General features: G+C 40.1%; 1 protein-coding gene across 1 annotated transcript in view; it reads right to left on the bottom strand.

Annotated features, from left to right (window-relative positions):
- Window positions 1–14676: 14676 nt before the first annotated feature.
- The window catches only part of LOC130584424 (maltase-glucoamylase-like), a 38089-nt gene continuing 34491 nt past the window's right edge, over window positions 14677–18274 (bottom strand). The window contains exons 44-47 of the mRNA XM_057384390.1: window positions 17736–17824; window positions 16762–16811; window positions 15317–15487; window positions 14677–14739 (exon numbers count right to left, since the gene is read on the bottom strand). Coding sequence (XP_057240373.1) covers window positions 14677–14739; window positions 15317–15487; window positions 16762–16811; window positions 17736–17824 — 373 coding nt within the window. The remainder of the gene's footprint in view (window positions 14740–15316; window positions 15488–16761; window positions 16812–17735; window positions 17825–18274) is intronic.

The following is an 18274-nucleotide window of genomic DNA, read 5'->3' as shown; positions in this document are numbered from 1 at the left end:
GACCTAAAAATTTAGGAAAAAAAATGAATTCAAAGACCCATTTCGGATAAGAGATTCACTTGGGTCAGAGATTTGTGCTGCCATTGGAGTGTTTCCAATCCAGGTTTTGTTTGTTTAATTCATTTTCTCTCTGGTTGTTGCAGTGCTGATGGAGCTCCTCTTGGTGTTGTCCCAGCAAGGATGAAAACCTGGGAAAAACTGCATGGATCACTGTGAAAATTCCCAAAAAATTCAGAAAAATGAGATCTTTTCTGGCAGCAGACTAATCCTGATGAGAAATTTCCCATTTCTTTATTTTTTTTATTTTTTTTTTTTTAATTGTAGAAATGCATTGTGGGTGTCTGTGGCTATAAAGACATTTCTCTTGGATTCTGTTTGTTTCTCTCTCCTTTTTGCTTTGCAGGAGGAATAACCTGTGTGGTGAATATAATTCTGTKCTTTCCCCTGAGCAGACACCCCATAAGCCTGATGTGGATTGTCTGGATTTGTGGACAGCCCCAGAAAATTCATTTCCTAAATCCAAATAGGCTTCTGGATGAGTTGTGGTATCACCCTGCATCTCAGAGAGGAGTTTAAAAGTTCAGGGCCTGAGTTTTGAAGTGAAAAAAGAAAAAAATCAGCTACATTTCCTGGGTGGGTATTGAAAAAGGAAAAATTCCTTGTAGATTTACTGCCAGGGCAGCAGAGCARGAGCCTTTAGGAAATGGTTTCTGTGAATCCACAGTCCAGATTTTCATTACCAGCCCCAAAGAAAGTTACAGAAAACATATAAAGCAAATTCAGGTATATTTTTTAAATTTCCAGAACTCCCTAAGCCGTATGAGTTCACTGCATCAGGTGCTCCTCTTTCTCCCTGACATTTAAAAAAAGTAGCAAGACTGGAGTATTTTAATTAAAGCTGTGAGCTGTAATTATGTCAGTCCTCACAGCATTTGGGAGAGAGCTGCAGTGTGATATTTCTCCAATACATTCCATTCAACCCAGCTCTGCAATTCTCTGCTCTTTGGCTTTCAGCTCTGTCATCTCCTTACCAGGGTCCCACAGTGATTRAAAAATGATCTTTGTGAGCTCCTCGAAGAAATCTGTGAGAATTCCCAGTGAGTTGGGAAATTGAATGGGAATRGCATCAGAATGGGAAGGTTCTGGTGTGGAATTGGGATTGTGGAYTCTTGCAGGGTTTGTGGCTCTTGGGAAACTCATCCTGGAGAATTCTCCTGTTGGCCATTTGTCTTTCTTGGTGTAAATAAAGTTGAGAAATTCAATTTTATTCCCTTCCTTTTAGGTCTGAAGTGCTGCCTCTCCCAGGGACCTTTTAGGAACTTTCCATACCTAGTTTGGGTTGAGGCTTTGTCCTGCTGTAAAAACCCTTTTTGGGGGTCTAAATCACAGATTAGACTGACACTTCAGCCTTTAAGTCTGTTCCTTAATTTTTCTTCCTGAGTGCACCCTGTGAAGTTGATTTTTATTTTTATTTCATTTTAGGTTTTCAGAGTAATCATTSCATGCTGGAATTTGCTCCATTCCTCTGCTGATCCTGGTGTCTGCAGCTCCAGCTCCTTCCTGATCGGGGATCCCAGATCTGGGGCAGCTCTGCAGGTGGGGCTCAACTGAGCACAGAATTCCTGAATATTTTTGGCTTTGTGTGGTTTAAAAGCAGATATTGATGGGGTTGGTACCTCCCAGGAATGTGTTCAGGGATGCTGCTCCTGGTTTGGTGTCTGGTTTAGAGCAGCAGCTCATCCTCTGATCCCTCTGGCTTTGTTGGAGCAGACAGAGAGGCAGCTCCTTCCCAACAAACCACAAATTCCTCAGCAAATGGGTCACAGAATCTTAAAAGGAGATCTAGAAAGGAAAGGGAAAAGAAAGGGAAAAACCCAACATTTCAGCTCCCAAACTGTGCCACCTCCATCTCTGTGGCCGTGGCAGGGAAGGGAGCAGAAGCTTTAAAAATGCAAATTTACTCAATACTTCCGTGTTGTTCTTTCAGGATGTTTGTGGGAAATGTTTGTAGTTATATAAAAGTAAATATGCACAGCAAATATGTATTAGAATGTTAATTGTGAGTATATAAAATATAAGGTGCATATGAATATTTAAATATAATATATATATAATTTGAATACACATGGCTAATACCATAGGATGTTTGCATGGATTCCTGTTAACTTCCTTGATATTAACTCCAAAAAAATCAACCCAAAACTTTATTAAAAGCATAATTTGAGGGCTGTGGTCACCTTACAATAATTAGGATCATTTGACTGTATTTTATTTATCAGTGATGTGCTGTGTTTTCTCATATTTTATAATTTTAGTCATTTTGGGAAGCTCTGAAATGAATCCTTCAGCGCTGCTCACTTTGCCAGGTGAGCCCCAAATGCCTGAGACAGCTCCTGCCTTGTTCCCTGTCACTCTAAACTATTTTCATTAGCTCCTGTAACAAAACAAAAATCTTAAAAATGTCCTCGTGTTCTACTCTTTAAGAAAGGAGTACTTTGAAATGAAACACGGAAAGGAAAAAATAGCAATGATTTGGCTTTGAAATGTAGAAACAAAAAAACGCCCTTTGATGTCTGCTCAAACTTTTTATCCACCCCAGATGAGACAATCTTGTGAATTAGATATAAATAGTTCTGGTGACCTGAATCTGCATTTTTTCCCCCCACAGATATGTTTTCCCACCTGCATTTTGTCCGTGCTCAGCAGGGGTGAGAATCCCATCCTGTACAGAGGGAATGGCACCGAAGTTCACGAGGACACAAATGTTGCTATTAATGGATTGGATCTTTAAATATCTATTTACATTACCTAAATATATCTAAACCACTCAATTTTCGTGTTCACTGCTCATGGATTGGTTTCCTGGTGGGTTTAGACTTTAAATATGTTTAAGGTTAAAATTTGAAGTCATTTCGACGAGTTCTCTGAACATTTTTGAATGTCTAAAAAATATTCTTCAATCTTGTCATCAGTGTGGGAAATAATTGTGTTTTCACAACACTTTTTAATAATGAAAAAAAAGCTTGCTAGACTTCCAAAAGTTTCCAATTATTTTCCAGGATATTTTGTGCCCAAATTTTTCCTTTGCTGGGAATTTCTTTCCTGAAAAGTCACAGTTCTGAAATCAAGAGGTGTAGCAATTCCTGTGTCTGTCTGTCCTGCCTTTTCTGCCTCTCTTCTTCTCCCTTTCCCTTCCACCATTCCCACTGGGAGATCAGTTCAGGATCTTCAATTTGATCTTCAATTTTAGAGAAAACTCAATGAGTTTTCCCAGGACAAAAGAACCAACCAGCTCTATGGATAATGAGGATTTGAGTCCACCAGAGTCTGCCAGAATGGTAAAAATCATTCCTCTTTGATGCTGCACAAAGTCAAACAGGCTTCAAAATTATTTTAAAGTAGATATAAAATAAATTTTTAAAGGAAAAAGAATTACCATATAGAGAAGATACTCATTTTAAATGATCCCTCTAGTAAATATTTAGTGCAGGGTTGATGAATTTTTGATTTTTGATTTGTTTTTAACAACAGTTATAAATATGGAACAAATATTTGTTCTGCAGCAGGAATTGYTGCACCCAGAGGTTTTGTGCACCTATGCTGATGTACTTTGTGATGTGTATTGACAGATCCTCTGTAGTTGCTGGAAAACCCTGTACATACAGCTCTAATTAAGGCTACACATGCCAGGATAAAAGTCTCATTTGTGTTTATGGATATGAAAGCAAATCTCTCCTTTCAAAGACAGATATTTGCTGCCTCGCTGTTTTTCACTTTATTTATTTTCTTCTATTTTTAAGAGCGTTTCGGGCTTTATATAATGCACACATCTGACAACAATCCCTGGCTGAGGCTAATTTAGTGGGAAAGGCAGACATCTTTATTTTTAGAGGCTTGATTTGAGCAAATGTTGAAAAATACACGACAAGCCAGAAGTTTTCTTTTCTCTCAGCATTTCTTTTGTCRTGCCCTTTCRCAGGTTTCGTGTTGTGAAGCCAACRCACCTTGACACGCTGACAGCTCGCAGGGTTTTATTGTTCAGGGGGACACCAGATGACAAAAATCCACACTTTGGATCTCCCAGGCCCTCCTTGGTGACCTCACAGAGAATATTTTGAATCTGCCAATGACGGCACTGCGAGATTTTGATCTGCTGGAGTTCTTTTCAACGTGTGCAGAATTTTTTCACAATATCCTGACCAGGCAGAACCGCGCGTGGAAATGTTGATTTGGAGCGACACAAGGTGAGGGATGCGGGCTCAGGCAGCTCCAGATTTGTTTTGTAGCACATCTGTTTGTGCAGCATCACATCTTTCTGGCCCCACGGTACCTTCCCTAAACTGGAGAGGGATGAGGTGCAGTGGTGGTGCTGGGATGACTCCAAGGAGCAGAGTTTGAGACATTGAGGCTGCATCTTGCAACAGCTTTGAAGAGTCACCTTTTTTGGAATTCAGCTATTCTCCAAATGTTAAAATAATTTTTAAAAACATTTTTAAATAATATTTTTTTATTCACTTAAAATATTCCCTTTACAGCTTTTTTTTTTTGCTTTCAGGATCCTCAGCACAGCCCATCCCATTTTTTGTGTGTGTAGAAATGGAGAGGACAGAGAGGGAGCATGTTAATGTTGTTTATTCTTTGCTATGTGCAAAAAAATTTGTTTCAAAGTGAATCATAAGGAGTGGACAAACGTTTTGCTGCTTTATCCACTTGGTTTGGTGGTTTTGGCAGTCACAGCCACTGTGCTCTATTCTATTTTTCACAATTTATAATAGAAAAGGAATTTTAAATCCGTTTGGGAGATGTCAGTATGAGCTTCTCAAATTTTAGTGCAAAAGTAAAGGGAAAGAGAATAAATAGGGTTCTTTATTCCTTTCCCATGTGGGTTTTTTTTTATAAAATTTTGTTCAGAATATTATGCCAAGTTTAGAAAATTGCATCCAGGTTGGATCCACTCCATTCCAGAGCTGCTGGAGTGGGATAGATCTGAGAGATGAGGAGAAGCCACCAGCAGGAATAGGGGCAGTTTGTGTTTGCTTTAGCCACTGATCAGTTCTAAATTTTAAAATTCCCATCCTACATGCACACCTACATGTCTGTAAGATAATCCTTCTCCATCTTACTTGCTTTTATTTGTACAGTTTTAGGTTRCATGAATTAAATAACATTTTCACGTATTTAAATGACCTGTCAAACCCCAGCATTCAGCATTTCAAATTCTCCCTGCACAACCTGCTGCCTTAGGTTTTTAATTTCCTTGAAATGTCCTTTTGTTTTTTTTCCCCCTTTCCCTCCTAACAGCGAGAATGTGCTAAACTGTTTATCAAGCCTTKCTCTTTTCCCTGAGAAACTCCAAAGATAATTACATTTCATAATTATCCGCCGCCGCCTGGAAGAGCCTTGTTCACCCTCTGGACCTGTTGTTCTGTTGCTGCTCTGTCTCGTGCAGCAAAATTCTCCTCAGCTCCCWGAAACAACATTAATCCCCTCAGAAGTGGCTCAGATAATGCCATCAGCTCTGACCCCATGTTCTCGGCGTTCCTCTCCTCTGCCGAGGTGTAACGTCCTCTCAGGTGTAATTAAATTATGTCAGGAGGATTTTTCTTGGTGGGAGCAGCAAGGGAGCGTTTGGGATTGTTTAATTTCAGCCTGAGCCTCCGCTGCTGCTGCTGGTGGTGGGTGATTGTTGATCTCCACCTCATTGTTGAGAGGGTTTTGAGAGCTCATCCCTCACCAAAATGAATCCTAAAATGGTTTGGGTTGGGAGGGATCTTTGGGATCATCCTGGGTAGGGACACCTTCCACCAGCCCAGATTGCTCCAAGCCTAATCCAGCCTGGCCTGAGGTACTCGGAATAAGGAGGCATCTGCAGCTTTTTCAGGGCATCTTCTCCTTCAGCCTCATCCACCTCCTCATCCCGAGGGATATTCCCAGATCAGGATAAATGATTTGGTCTAATTCTGGCTGTACAGCTGGAGAAACTGGGGTGCTTTATTCAACTTAGAGCTGGGTGAGCAGCTACAGTGGGGTGAGGGAACCCCAGAATGGGTCCTTTCAGTGCAAACACAGCATAGAACCATGGAGTTATGAATGGTGAGGGGGCTGGTGTGGATCAGGACAGGGAAAAGTGGCTGGAGCTGTGGAGGGAGGAGGAACGCTCCCAGGGGACCTTCTCTGGGAATATTTGTGCACAATTCCTAAAGATCATCCCTCCCCACCCACAAAACAGCATTTCAGCTCATGTTTGGCTCCCCCATCCCAAGCTTTGCTGCTGCCTCACTCCTGGGAATGCCCCCACCCCTGATTCAGCAGGAGAGCATCGCCGCCGGGGTGAGTAAAAGCGCCGTAATTTGCTCGTCTGTTAATTTTATTAGCCCGGTAAATTACACCGCGCTGAGCCGTTATTTATGGAGCCCTGAGCGAGGTAGCTGCTGGATTTATCGCCTCTGCTTGCCTCATTATCCATTTCAGATGCAAAGCAAACCGTTGTGTTGTTGCATTATCTCCGCCAGCCTTTATTGCCCTCGTCRCTGGTGAGAGCTTTCACCGCGTTCCGCCCCGGCCGTGTGAGCCATAATTCTCCACAWTTCCTCCCAGCCATCTCCTCCTTTTGGGAAGTGCTGTGGAATCCTGATACCAGCAATGCTTGTACTCACTAAATCATTCATTTGATCTAGAATGTTATGGCAGGAACGTCTTTGTTTTTAACAGAGCCTTTGTCTTATTTTTTCCTGCAGTCAGCTCTTGTTTAAAAACCTTTCAGGGGGGAAATGCTCATTGATGAGAAATTGGAGCTGTTTGGGCTTTGTTCTGGTTGTCTTTAGATGCATCCAAAAAAAGGAGAGAGGTGATGGGATCTAGAGGTGGTACAGAGTTATTGCCAGATTTCCTGGTGGATCTGGAGGCCGAGTTCCTCCCTGTCCACACTGTGCAAGAGAAACGAGTCTGTACCTGATCCATTCACCTTCTCAAAGGCAATAATTTCTGCTAAAAGAGAAAAAATTGCATTTTTTAGTGATAGCAAACAAGTTCCCRGTGTGTGGTAGAATCTGCCCATCCCCTTTTGAGAGACAGCTTTTGATTCACCTCCTCTATTCCAGACCTGCTGTGGGCAGAATGCCAAAACAACGCTCCCAAACCTCAGTGGAGCTTTCCTTATTGTTGATTGCCTCCCCCAAAACTTCTGAAATGGGTAAAAGAACGTCTGGAGTGTTGTGATATTCAGAAAAATAAAATATTGACAAGGTGCATTTGTGCCTGGAGAGCCCCAGCGTTCCTTTATCACTCCTGTGGACTTGCTCTCTGTTGTGATTTTCAGAATTTGGGTTTGTTTTTTGACTGCCAGTGCAATGTTTTCACCTCCTCAGATGCTCCATCATTYTTTCCTTTCAGAGCAGTTTGTTAAAATGATGGAAAACAGTCAAACACTTCGCATCTTCTGACTTGGCATAGGGAAAAATTATTAATATTTGATGATAATCTTTCTGCAGGAGTCCAAACACAATTCTCAGCAAAGTAGAATAAAATCAGCACGGCTCTGCCTGCAGAGGAAATGTCCCAAACTTGACATGCAACCATCATTATTTTTAATAATTTGTTAAATTGCACGATCACTATTCCAAATAACAACTCTGAATGCTCCATACTTCACTTCTGGATGCAAAATGTGATTTTTTTCTGGCCTTTTTCCTTAAAATTTATCGTAGTAAAATCATCCAAGCTCCTCAGCCCGGCCATCAGAGATTGCAGAGACAAAGGGARCGTGTCAGCTTCCCCTAAACAAGGCAGATTTTATAACCCCTCTAACCAGGCCATAAGGGTGGGTTGTAGGATGGAAATACAGCACTAAAATCTCCATCAGTGCGTTTTGTTTTCTCTTATTGTCCTCGACGGTGCTGAGTTCATGGAGGATTGGTTTTTATGGGAGAGAGAAATAAAAATGAGGGGAGAAAAAGCCACCRGAGCGGTGTTGGTGCATGTAAAGGTACAATTTTAAGAGCCCTCTTGATACAGATAGACACAGGATTATTGCTAAGTTAAAGGGGGAAAAAAACCAGCAGAGCATCTAATCTTGATGTTATAGGATTTCTGATTCCAATAAAAATATCTGGTAGGAGACTGTTTAATCTTGAATTTCCTTGAGTTGTAATAATTTCAGCCAAAACTTCCAGGATAAAACCTAAGGCTGTTTCATGATTGCATAGAGAATGAATTTTAAAAGGGTTGATAAAAGAAGCAGTGTTTTCGAGAATTTGTGTCATTAGCAAGAGACAAAAACTTTTGGCTGCTGTAATAGTTGAATTTATGTATATAAATCTATAGAACATATATAGAGAGCTCTGTAGCAAGAATAAAAAATGATTACTGATCTCACAATGCTGAGGAGTGATCATGGATAGTGAGCTATGAATAGTGGAATAGTGATCAGGAAATTTGATAAATTATTAAATAGAAAAATCCCCATTTTTAGGGAAAAGTTTAGGATTTATTACTAAAACCAGTTTAGGATTTATTTAAAGCCAATGAGTCAGCAGAATCACAGAATTATGGAATGATTTGGGTTGGACAGGACCTTAAACTCCCCTCATTCCATGCAGGGACACCTTCCATAGCCCAGGCTGCTCAGAGCTCCATCCAGACTGGCCTCAGACACTTAATAAACCAAAATTTCTGGATTTTTCTCCAAACAGAATTGGATGGGGTTTCTTGTCCTTAATCTTGAGGCATTTGAGCTGCTGAGTGTTGGATCCAACACCTCAATTTCCCACTCTGCAGTCACCCCCTGTTTGTGATGATTTCAGCCATGCTGAACTGTTAAATAAGAAACCCAAAGCACTAAAAATATTGGAATTGCTGCTGTTCCAGCTTCCCTGGCTCTCCTGGGCCTTCAAACACCCCTTGGCCACCTCTCCCAGCGCTCACGGGTGGATTTCTCCTCCCTCCCGCCCGCTCAGCTTGCTGTTGGAGATCAAACCCAGCAAATCCCTGYTCCTGRCACTCCCTGACAGCCCCCAGCCACCCCAGGAGCAGCAGAACGTGTCTCTTTTCCAGGCTTTGTTTCCCAAGTTGTCAATTAGCAGGAGGGAAAGTGTCACTCTTGCTGGTAGCGTTAGTTCTGTGCCCAGATTTTGTTTTTTTTTTTTGGGAGCGTCGTTTGTCAAAGTGTCACTCGTGGAAGCTTGCTGGGGGTTTTTATGTCTCTGAAAATATTCTTAAAAGATGTTCTTTCATTATCTGGTGTTCGTTTAAACTGAGTGCTTTTGAAGTGATGTTGTTAGGCTTTGGAAATTTCTGAAGTTGACAACAATAAAGAAGACTGGGAAGTTGAAATTCTTTGGTTTCGACAACAATGTTCTGGGGTGTTTTTTTTCTCCCCCCCCTTGTTGTTAAAATATGTGACTTAGCACTTTAAAAAGAAGAAAAAAAAAGCTGAAGTTTTTCCAGTTTTGGGGTTTTTTTCACATAGTATGAGCAAACTTTTTTCCCTCCCTTTTGCAGGTCCYGGTGCTGCTCCATTACTCGTGGCCTCAGGGATTCCCAGCCTCATCCCTCCCTGCTGGTGTATGGATCTGGGATTCTGGGATGTGGAGTTTGGGATTTTGGGGGTTCCACCTGGGCTGTCCCTCCTCATCTCATGCTGGAGCAGATCCAGGGAATGGAGCTGGTGAAGGGTCTGGAGCCCCAGAAGAGGCTGAGGGAGCTGGGAAAGGGGCTCAGCCTGGAGAAAAGGGGGATCAGGGGGGATTTGGGAATGTTTGGATTGTTGGGAATGTTGGGATTTGTTTCCCAGGGAACAGGGACAGGAGGAGAGGGAATGGCCTCAGGCTGTACCATGACAAGTTTAGATTCGATATTTGGGAAAATTCCTTCCTGGAAAGGGTTGTAAAGCATTGGAAGGGGCTGTTTAGGGCAGGGGTGGAGTCCCCATCTCTGAAATTGTTCTGAAAATCTCTGAATGTGGCATTTGAGGATGTGGTTTAAAGGGAGCATGGCGGTGCTGTCTGTCTATGGTTGGATTTGGTGATTGTTAATTTTTTTCCCACATTACTGAGTCACAATACCACATTTTCCTGTTGGTGCCCTTCCCAGAGGAAAGCAGAGATCCCTTAAATTGTCCTGCAGGTGAAACCCCTGGGTCACCTCGTGCTCTGAGCTCGCTGCGTTCCACTGCTCCAATTCAATATTTACAAGGTACCTGCAAAGAAAATAAGAGCAGAAATGTGATCCTTGCAGGGAAGGCACCCAGGGACTAACAGGGATTTTCTCTCCATGTAAAACATTTCYTCCTGCTGTTTGGCTGGAAAATTCCGTGGATTTGCTGCAGCACAATCACTCTGCAGGCGCAGCAGATGCTCAGAGCTACCTCTGGTGAGCACCTGATGATGTTCTCATATTCATTTTGTAATAAGTCYACAGCTGGTACTTGTTTTTGTTTTATTTAAAGAATGATGAAAACAGCTGACGGATCTGAGGATTTGTTTTTTTGGTTTTTTTTTTTGGATTTAAAAAATGTTTAAAAAATTATGAAAAATGAAGCTTCAAGTAAATAAGCATTTATTTTGTCCTCATTCTTGAAGATAATTGCCTCAGATATTCAGAATGTGGAGTTTTAACCTTGCTACTTATATKTAATGTGTGCTACTTATATTTATTTTACTTTTAGATGTGGATTTGCACGTTATTTATGGATTTTCATGGATTATTTAAAGTTAGCTCAAAAAAAAAAAAAAAAGAAGGAACCAGACTGTTTTTATCCATCCTGCACAGGTGAACAGGGGCTGAAGTACATTTGAGTGACTACAGGGCATAAATATCCATAAAAACAAATCTTTCCCATCTCTGGACTTTTCACAGAGTCTCCATAATATGAAAACAATATTCTTCAAAGAATTACTATTGCAATATGTTATATTTTATGTAATATGCAATATATATATATATATATATATATATATATATAATGCTAAAAGAAGTGAGGGAAAGAGGGAAGAAAACTGAAAAGTGGGGGTATTTTTTTATCAAACCAAATATTTCCCTTTGACATAATCAGTTCTGCAGGACATGGAAATGTGTGTCTGCATAACAAACCCATCCTCTATAGGCTGATGCTGAAGATGAGTAGAAAGCCACATTTCCAGCAGATGAAAATATTTCCTGTCTTAGGTGTTGTTCCTACACCAGAAAAACAACAAAAAGAACGTTCTGATTCCTTCCCCAGGATGGAACTTAGAATGTTGGGAATACATAACCTAAAATTTGATGTTTTCACTGTATTGTCATTATTTTAAAAACTTCTTTTTGTTTTGCTCCCCTTTTATTTAAGGAAAAAAAACCAAAATTCATTTTGACCCATATATGTGCTTGTATTCTCATAAATCAGCTTTATGAGGTGATGGGAAGTGAATTCCCTGTCTGACATCCAGAGGTAATAAATACCAAAAATTTCACAGGAATTAGCTCGCAGGAGGTAGAGAACTCCAGCTTTTGTTATTCCCTTGCGAGGAAATATTGAATAAAAGGAAAATATGAATTACCTCTCCAGAGCTCTAATGGAAGACTCAATGAGAAGWGCATTAAAATGCATTATGAGAGGCGAAAAGCCTGACCCACAATTATTCTCACGAGATATTAATGAATGGTTCTGTTTTCTAGGTGCTGAGTATTTAAATCTTTGAATATCTGGAGTTGGAAGRGACTCAAGCTGGAGCAGAAGTGGGGCAGAATGACCTCCCTTGCCCTGCTGGGTTTGATCTGTGAGTGWATTTTTATACATATTCCAAATAATTCTAAATTATTTGCAAATTAATTTTATTAATAGAGCCATCAAAGCAAAAGCAGAGGCGCTGAGAGTTGGATTTTCTCATTAGAGCTGTGCAAATGTTTGTTTTCTCTCACAGACAACATCCAGGGCTRTAAATTATTCCAGTTTGTACTTTGGTTTATTTTGGGGTTAATTAGTTCTCCGTGGTCAGAGGATCCAGAAAAGGAGTTTATGCTTGGGGAGAATTGTGGTATCCAGCTGGAATTGGTGTAATTTTGAAATTGAGTATTTAGCTTTTCCTGTCATTAGTTCAGTGTCAAAATGCAGTTTCATTCCCTGACATTTCCCCTTTCCYGGGTGTTTTCTCCACTCTGAGACCACTCAGAACGTGGGGAATTCATGACTGATTTCATTATCAGCTTTTGATTTATTTCTCTGTGTCACCAGGTSAGAGAATATTCACTTTCCATCTGGGACACGACAGTGAAAGAAGAGGGGTGGGATGTGAGATGAAAGGACATTTCCAAAGAAAAAGGGAAAAAACACCTTTGGATGTGCCCCAAGCYTGCAAGTGCCACTAAATTGCTTAGATCTGGGTAATTTGAAATTATTTGGGGACAGTTTGAAATTATTTGGGATTGATAAGAGTTTGCACTCTGAATGCAGAAATTCACTTCTCTCTTTGGAATTCATTTAGAAACAAATATTAACAAGGAAGATTTTTACCTGCATCGCTCTGAAGCAACAAATCATTGCATGGAAGCACTTGAAACGAGGTAATTAATAGTTTAGAACTGAGTTATATACTGCTGATATTAAAAATAATAATAATTTTTAAAGATTTTTAGCATGTTTATGTTGTATTTATGCTGCGTTTTCTTTAWTTAATATTGTTTGTGTAACCACACATTGCCCCAGTGCTGAATTTTATTTAAAACTCTACAAACATCTTGGTTATTGTATTCCAGATCTCTGTGGTGGTTGCGTTAAAAACCGAAAGAACAAAGCGAAGCCATCCCTGTGAAGAGAAAATAAAAGTTATTTCAGCAAAGGGAGGATTTGATTTTGATTTCTGAGGTGCTGTTACGCAAGAGGAGAAGTGGGACGAGGATAACAGGGAGGGGGTCGGCATCCAGAGTTCAAAGGTAGGCAGCTGATCAAAGGTTAAACACAAGAAAAGAAATGATCCCATTCAAGTTAAATATAGGACTTCGTAACCTAAATAGGGGCTGAGCTGCAATTAAAACCCTTGGAAAAGGCTTTTGTGCTCCGGGGAAGTTCTCAAAGTCAGGCAAACTTTGTTTTTGTTGCTTGGAAAGATCTGTGGGARGGGATGAGGCTCTCCAAAGGATGGGAAATCTCAGTTTGCACTCTGAAATGGTTCTGGTTATGAAGGGCAGAAGGTAGAATGGATAAGATCCATTTAGGATTGTGACTTGCAGATATTTCATGGAAATATTTCCTGTTTTAATGYAGAGATGGAATAGCTGAGCCTGGAAAGATCCACAAAAATGTTGAATATTTTCTTTTTCACAGAAGATGCTCCCAGCTCTTTCCACGCTGGCAGAGAAAAGCACGGATCTGGAGGGCCTCCTCTGGCTCARATCCTTTGCTTTCCTCCATCCCTGTGGTCCTTTCAAGACTCAGTTCATGGCAAAGAATGTTTTTAACGGATAATTTTTGGCCGTCCTGCTCAAATGTCACTTTTATTTGCCTTTCCTGCACTGGGTACTTGATGTAAATTTTATCCATTTTTAAAAAGAGCTGGAATATTTCAGTATCAGCTGCTTTCTGGCCTGACCCCAAATGTAGGGTTTATATCAGGGGGAGGAAATGGGGCTCAGAATCTGCCTGAAAGGTCTCCTGAGATTACTAAAAGGGACCCTCTGGTCAGGGAGCATTTCTGAATCGCTTATTCCATAATTATTATAATGTGCATAAAGCCTCATATGCATTAAACATTCAACTGAAATGACTCTGAGTGTGAGAGCAGCCATACAATAAGGGGAAAAMCCCCTCATTTTGCATAATAAAATTTAAAATTTTAATACTGTAAGTAATACAYGCAGTRTGTAAGTGTGCACAYTTAACCATGCACTTATGAATTATAGATATATATACAGCACATTCCAAATGGGTATTTAAACACTTCAGCTTCCCACATTAGGTAATTTGGAGTGCATTGCATTGGATTAACTTTTAGCATTTCAGTTGCAAGTARTCATAATTCCAAAATTCACATTGCAATGTGTTCATATTGGGGATTAAAAACATAAAACMAACATTTCCCTCAAGGAAATAAACWCACAGAGACCAACACTCATTAATTAACCTTGAAACTTTAGGTTTTATTTTACAACTTCAGGTTAAAACACAGGAAACACAAAYATCTGGCTGAAGTCATACAAAACCCTCCAACTTCACATTACTTTTGCAAGTATCTTGGTATTTTACAGATCAGCAACTTGAAACATTGTTTCATGTGAAATCAGTAATTTAAAAATATTTACTCTGACTTTACCTGGCCTTAAATTCTTGTCCCTATTAGTGACTTGTAGGGGTGTAATTAAAATAAGGATGGAAGTTAAATACAGGCAAAATTATGGCTCCAGTTCCATTCAGGTAACATCAACTGCATCCTTTTTTATAGAATTTATCAGATGTGAAGTCAGACAAGTATTCTGCTCTGAGAAAACAGAGTTTTCCCTTCAGTTCTCAGCTTTGGAAGGGGAAATGATCCCAAAGTGCGACTGCTGGCATGTGATTGCTTCATGCACAAAACACCCAGAACTGACTGCACCAGTGTGGTTTTAAGGTAAAAAATATTCCAAGTTGACAAAAAGGCACTTTGAAAATGGAAAAATTGTTTTCAAAATAGGAGAAAATGCCGTGGTTCATCGATGTTCTCTCAGGTTTCAGCTCCACCTCAGGCTGTAGCTCTGGCCCAGCTGCAGCTGGAGCCCGGAGATTTTCAGGACCTGTGAATAAAACACACAAAATGCACATTTGGTGACTCTGCCCTGAAGATCCGTGGGGTTTTCTGTGCTCCAGGGAAGTATAGAAATATTTTTAATATAGAAATATTTTAAATATGCTAAGTATAGAAATGCTTTAAATATGATAAGTATATAATTTTAAGTTTGATAAGTATAGAAATATTTTAAATATGGTAAATATAGAAATATTTTAGACATGTTAAGTATAGAAATGTTTTAAATATAAGTAGATAAAACATTTCTATACTTACCAAACTTAAAATTAACTATAGAAACATTTTAAAGATGCTAAATATAGACATTTTAAATGTGCTGAATATAGAAACATTTTAAATATGATAAGTATAGAAATAATTTGAAATATTTTAAACCCAGAAATATTTAAAATATAGAAATATTTAAAATATGCTAAATAGAGAAATATTTTAGATATGATAGATGCAGAAATATTTTAAATGTGCTGAAAATAGAAATATTTTAAATGTGGTATTACACCACAGGTTTCAGAGCACAAAGAGAGGTGTGAACCCTTTTTTTCAGCCTGCAGGCAGTGTCTCACCTTGTTGTCGGGGTTGTAGTTGACGCTGTGGGGTGATGGGATGGTGACCCCGTTCTGTGTCACTGTCACCTKCGTGGCCCCCGTGGGCACCCCCAGCACTTTGATCTCAGTGAACATCAGATTGTTTGGGTCGGTGTAATTCTGGTGCTCAACTCTGATATCCAGAACAGTCTGAAAGGATGAGGGAAAACCAAACATCAGGGTTTGGGATTGGAGTGGTGCAGGTCCAGAGCTGTGGCTGCCCCTGGATCCCTGGGAATGTCCAGGGCCAGGCTGGAAATTGGGGCTGGACCAGCCTGGGACAGTGAGAGCTGTCCCTGCCCATCCCAGAGGGGTGGAATGAGATGATTTTTCATATCCTTCCCAACCCAAACCATTCTATAATTCTATAAAATCCACCTGATCTTCTCATTTGCTTTCCTCACTCCAGGTTTTTTTTTCTATTTTTGTTTTCCAACACCTGTGTGTTTTTATTCACTTTTCAAACACTGAAAGCTTTCCTTCCCATTGTYACCTGGCCAGACCCTGTGCTCTGCTCTTTATTGCCTCTCTGCTGATGGATGGGGGGAGGGAAGCAGAGAATTTCTCCACCCTGAGCATGCAGTGAGAGCTGCAGGACAAACCCCTCCTTTCCTGCCCCTGTCTCACCCTCCTGTTCCCTGGGAGCTGCTCCAGACCCTGCTGCTCCTGCTTTTTGCCCTCCCAGAACAGCTCCTGCCTCCCCATCCCTTCTTTTCCCCCTCTCATCACTGATTTGTAGTAGATCAGGGATTTAGGATATACCCAGATCCCACACAAACGTGCTGTGACACAATTCCACAATTTGGCACTCAGAGGGTGAGGATTTTTCATTGTTGGCTGATTAAAACCTCTTTAATTAGGCTTTTCCTGACTGAGTTTTTGTGAAAGCAGGGAAAGGTGCACTTATTTTACAATCTCCTTACAACTGCAAATATTGAGTGTTAGCAAAACAAACTCTCTTCCTTAGCAATTAACACCCTTTTATTTGACAAAGGCACAACTAAATGAGAAGAAAGAACAGTGTGGCTAAAATTAGAAGACATTGTGGCACTGGAAAATGTATAAATTTATACTGGAAATTAATGAAATAGGAAAGTGTTTTCTCCTGCAATAGAAAGAGCTTTTCTTAGAAATCAAAAGTCTCTATAATTAGAGTCTTAATTTATTTCCAGTTACTCCACTGGTGATGAGAAGTAGTGAAATCTGACAATTGCCCTTAACAATACACTTCAGAATCACTCCTAAATTCATTTTTAACAGAGTTTAATCACATTTCTTGCAGTCTAATCAACTGTGAGCCCAGTTTATGGTAAGGCTGGGATATGGAGACATTAGGAAGACCCAAATTAAAATACCCATAGTAAAAAATATTATAAAAATCACCTAAAGTGGCTCTTAAATAAATATGAGCTGATGTGACTCACCTGATTAGCAGTAAATGATGTGAGCAGGTAAACACCATCTTCATATGCATCTGTAATAAAGGGAGAATAAGAGAAATTAAAAGGAATAAAATGTCTTTGCTATGCACCTTCTTGAACACATTTCAACATTTCAGCTCAATTACTGTGTCCACTGACAACTTCCCARTGTGAGGTTTGTATTTATATGTAAMTAAAGAGAAGTTGTGCATTTCCAGAAGATAAATGCCATCAGACATAAAATATTTCCATTGTGTTTAATGTTTAAAGGAGAATATTTTAGAGGTAAGATATCAAAGCAGACAAAGCAACAGCACTGGGGAGATCAGGGGTGGATCCAGGGCATTGAGGGGTGTGGAGCCTCTCCTGTTACACCCCCAAATCCCTGTGCCCAGCACATTTCCTGCATTCCTCATGAAAATTCGGGTCAGAAATTACCAATATTACAGGGGTAACACTGGGTGGGGAGGACAAATGGCACCCCAGCATCTCCTGAGACAATTCCAACGATTCAGACAAATTCAAATTTAGCAGAACTGAGGAAATGCCTGAAAGCTCTCCCACGATCTCTGCTTATTGTTCCCATAGGTTTGGGGACCAATCTTTGTTACTGGCCCACGGCACAATTTCTTTTTCACAACCTATGAATTCTATAAACCCAACTTTGTGAGCTTTAAATCAGGGAGAATCATGGTCTGTAATGCTCATCTGCAGGTTCCAGTTGAGTTTTGCCCCTGAAAAGGTTCAGATTTATCCCCTGAAATGGGATGGCTTTGGCCTTAGCCCATCCTTTCAGACACTCCACTGATTCTTTCATCTCTCCTAATTCACATCCTTGGGTTTTTTTGTTTTGTTTTACTTGAATTTGGGTTTGAATATCCCTGAGGATGGAGCTTCTCTGGACAGCCTGATGCACAATCCAACCATTCCTACAGCAATAAAAAGGTTCTTAGGGAGGGAAGAAGCCCTGGACGTACCGATGCGAACTCCATCATCCCAGTAGAGGTGTCCTTGWGCAAACAGATCATCATCCAGTGCCACTGTCAGTCCCATTGGGTTTTTCCRGCTGTGCAAAACACAATTTTCCCTCAATTTTCTCAGCTCAGCGCATTCCATATTTCCCAAATGGTATTTTTTTTGCAGAAATGTTGTGTATCCCCCAACTGACCTCCCATAGCCCTTTTCACATGTTATTAAAGGAGAACATGAGGAAAAACACAAGAAAAAGACCCAAACTAAACAAGCAAAAAAGCTCAACAAAACCAACCAACCAAAAAAAAAACCAACTACAAAAAAAACCCAACCAAAAAAAATTCAACAAAAATAAACCAACAGAAACCCATAAACCCAAAAACAAACCACCCCCAAGAAAACTCCAAACCAAACTAAAACCCACAAAAAACAAAAAAAACCCTAAAAACCACAAAAACAATGAACAAAAACCCCCCAAAACCCAAAGAAAACCTAAAAACCCCACAAAAACCAAAAACTCAAACAGAAATAAAACCAACAAAAC

Source organism: Malurus melanocephalus, unplaced genomic scaffold (assembly GCF_030028575.1).
Source record: "Malurus melanocephalus ecotype Western Australia unplaced genomic scaffold, MMel_1.1 scaffold_706, whole genome shotgun sequence".
Lineage (NCBI taxonomy): Eukaryota > Metazoa > Chordata > Aves > Passeriformes > Maluridae > Malurus > Malurus melanocephalus.
Note: the sequence above shows the minus strand (reverse complement) of the source record. Positions and strands in the feature narration are given on the sequence as shown.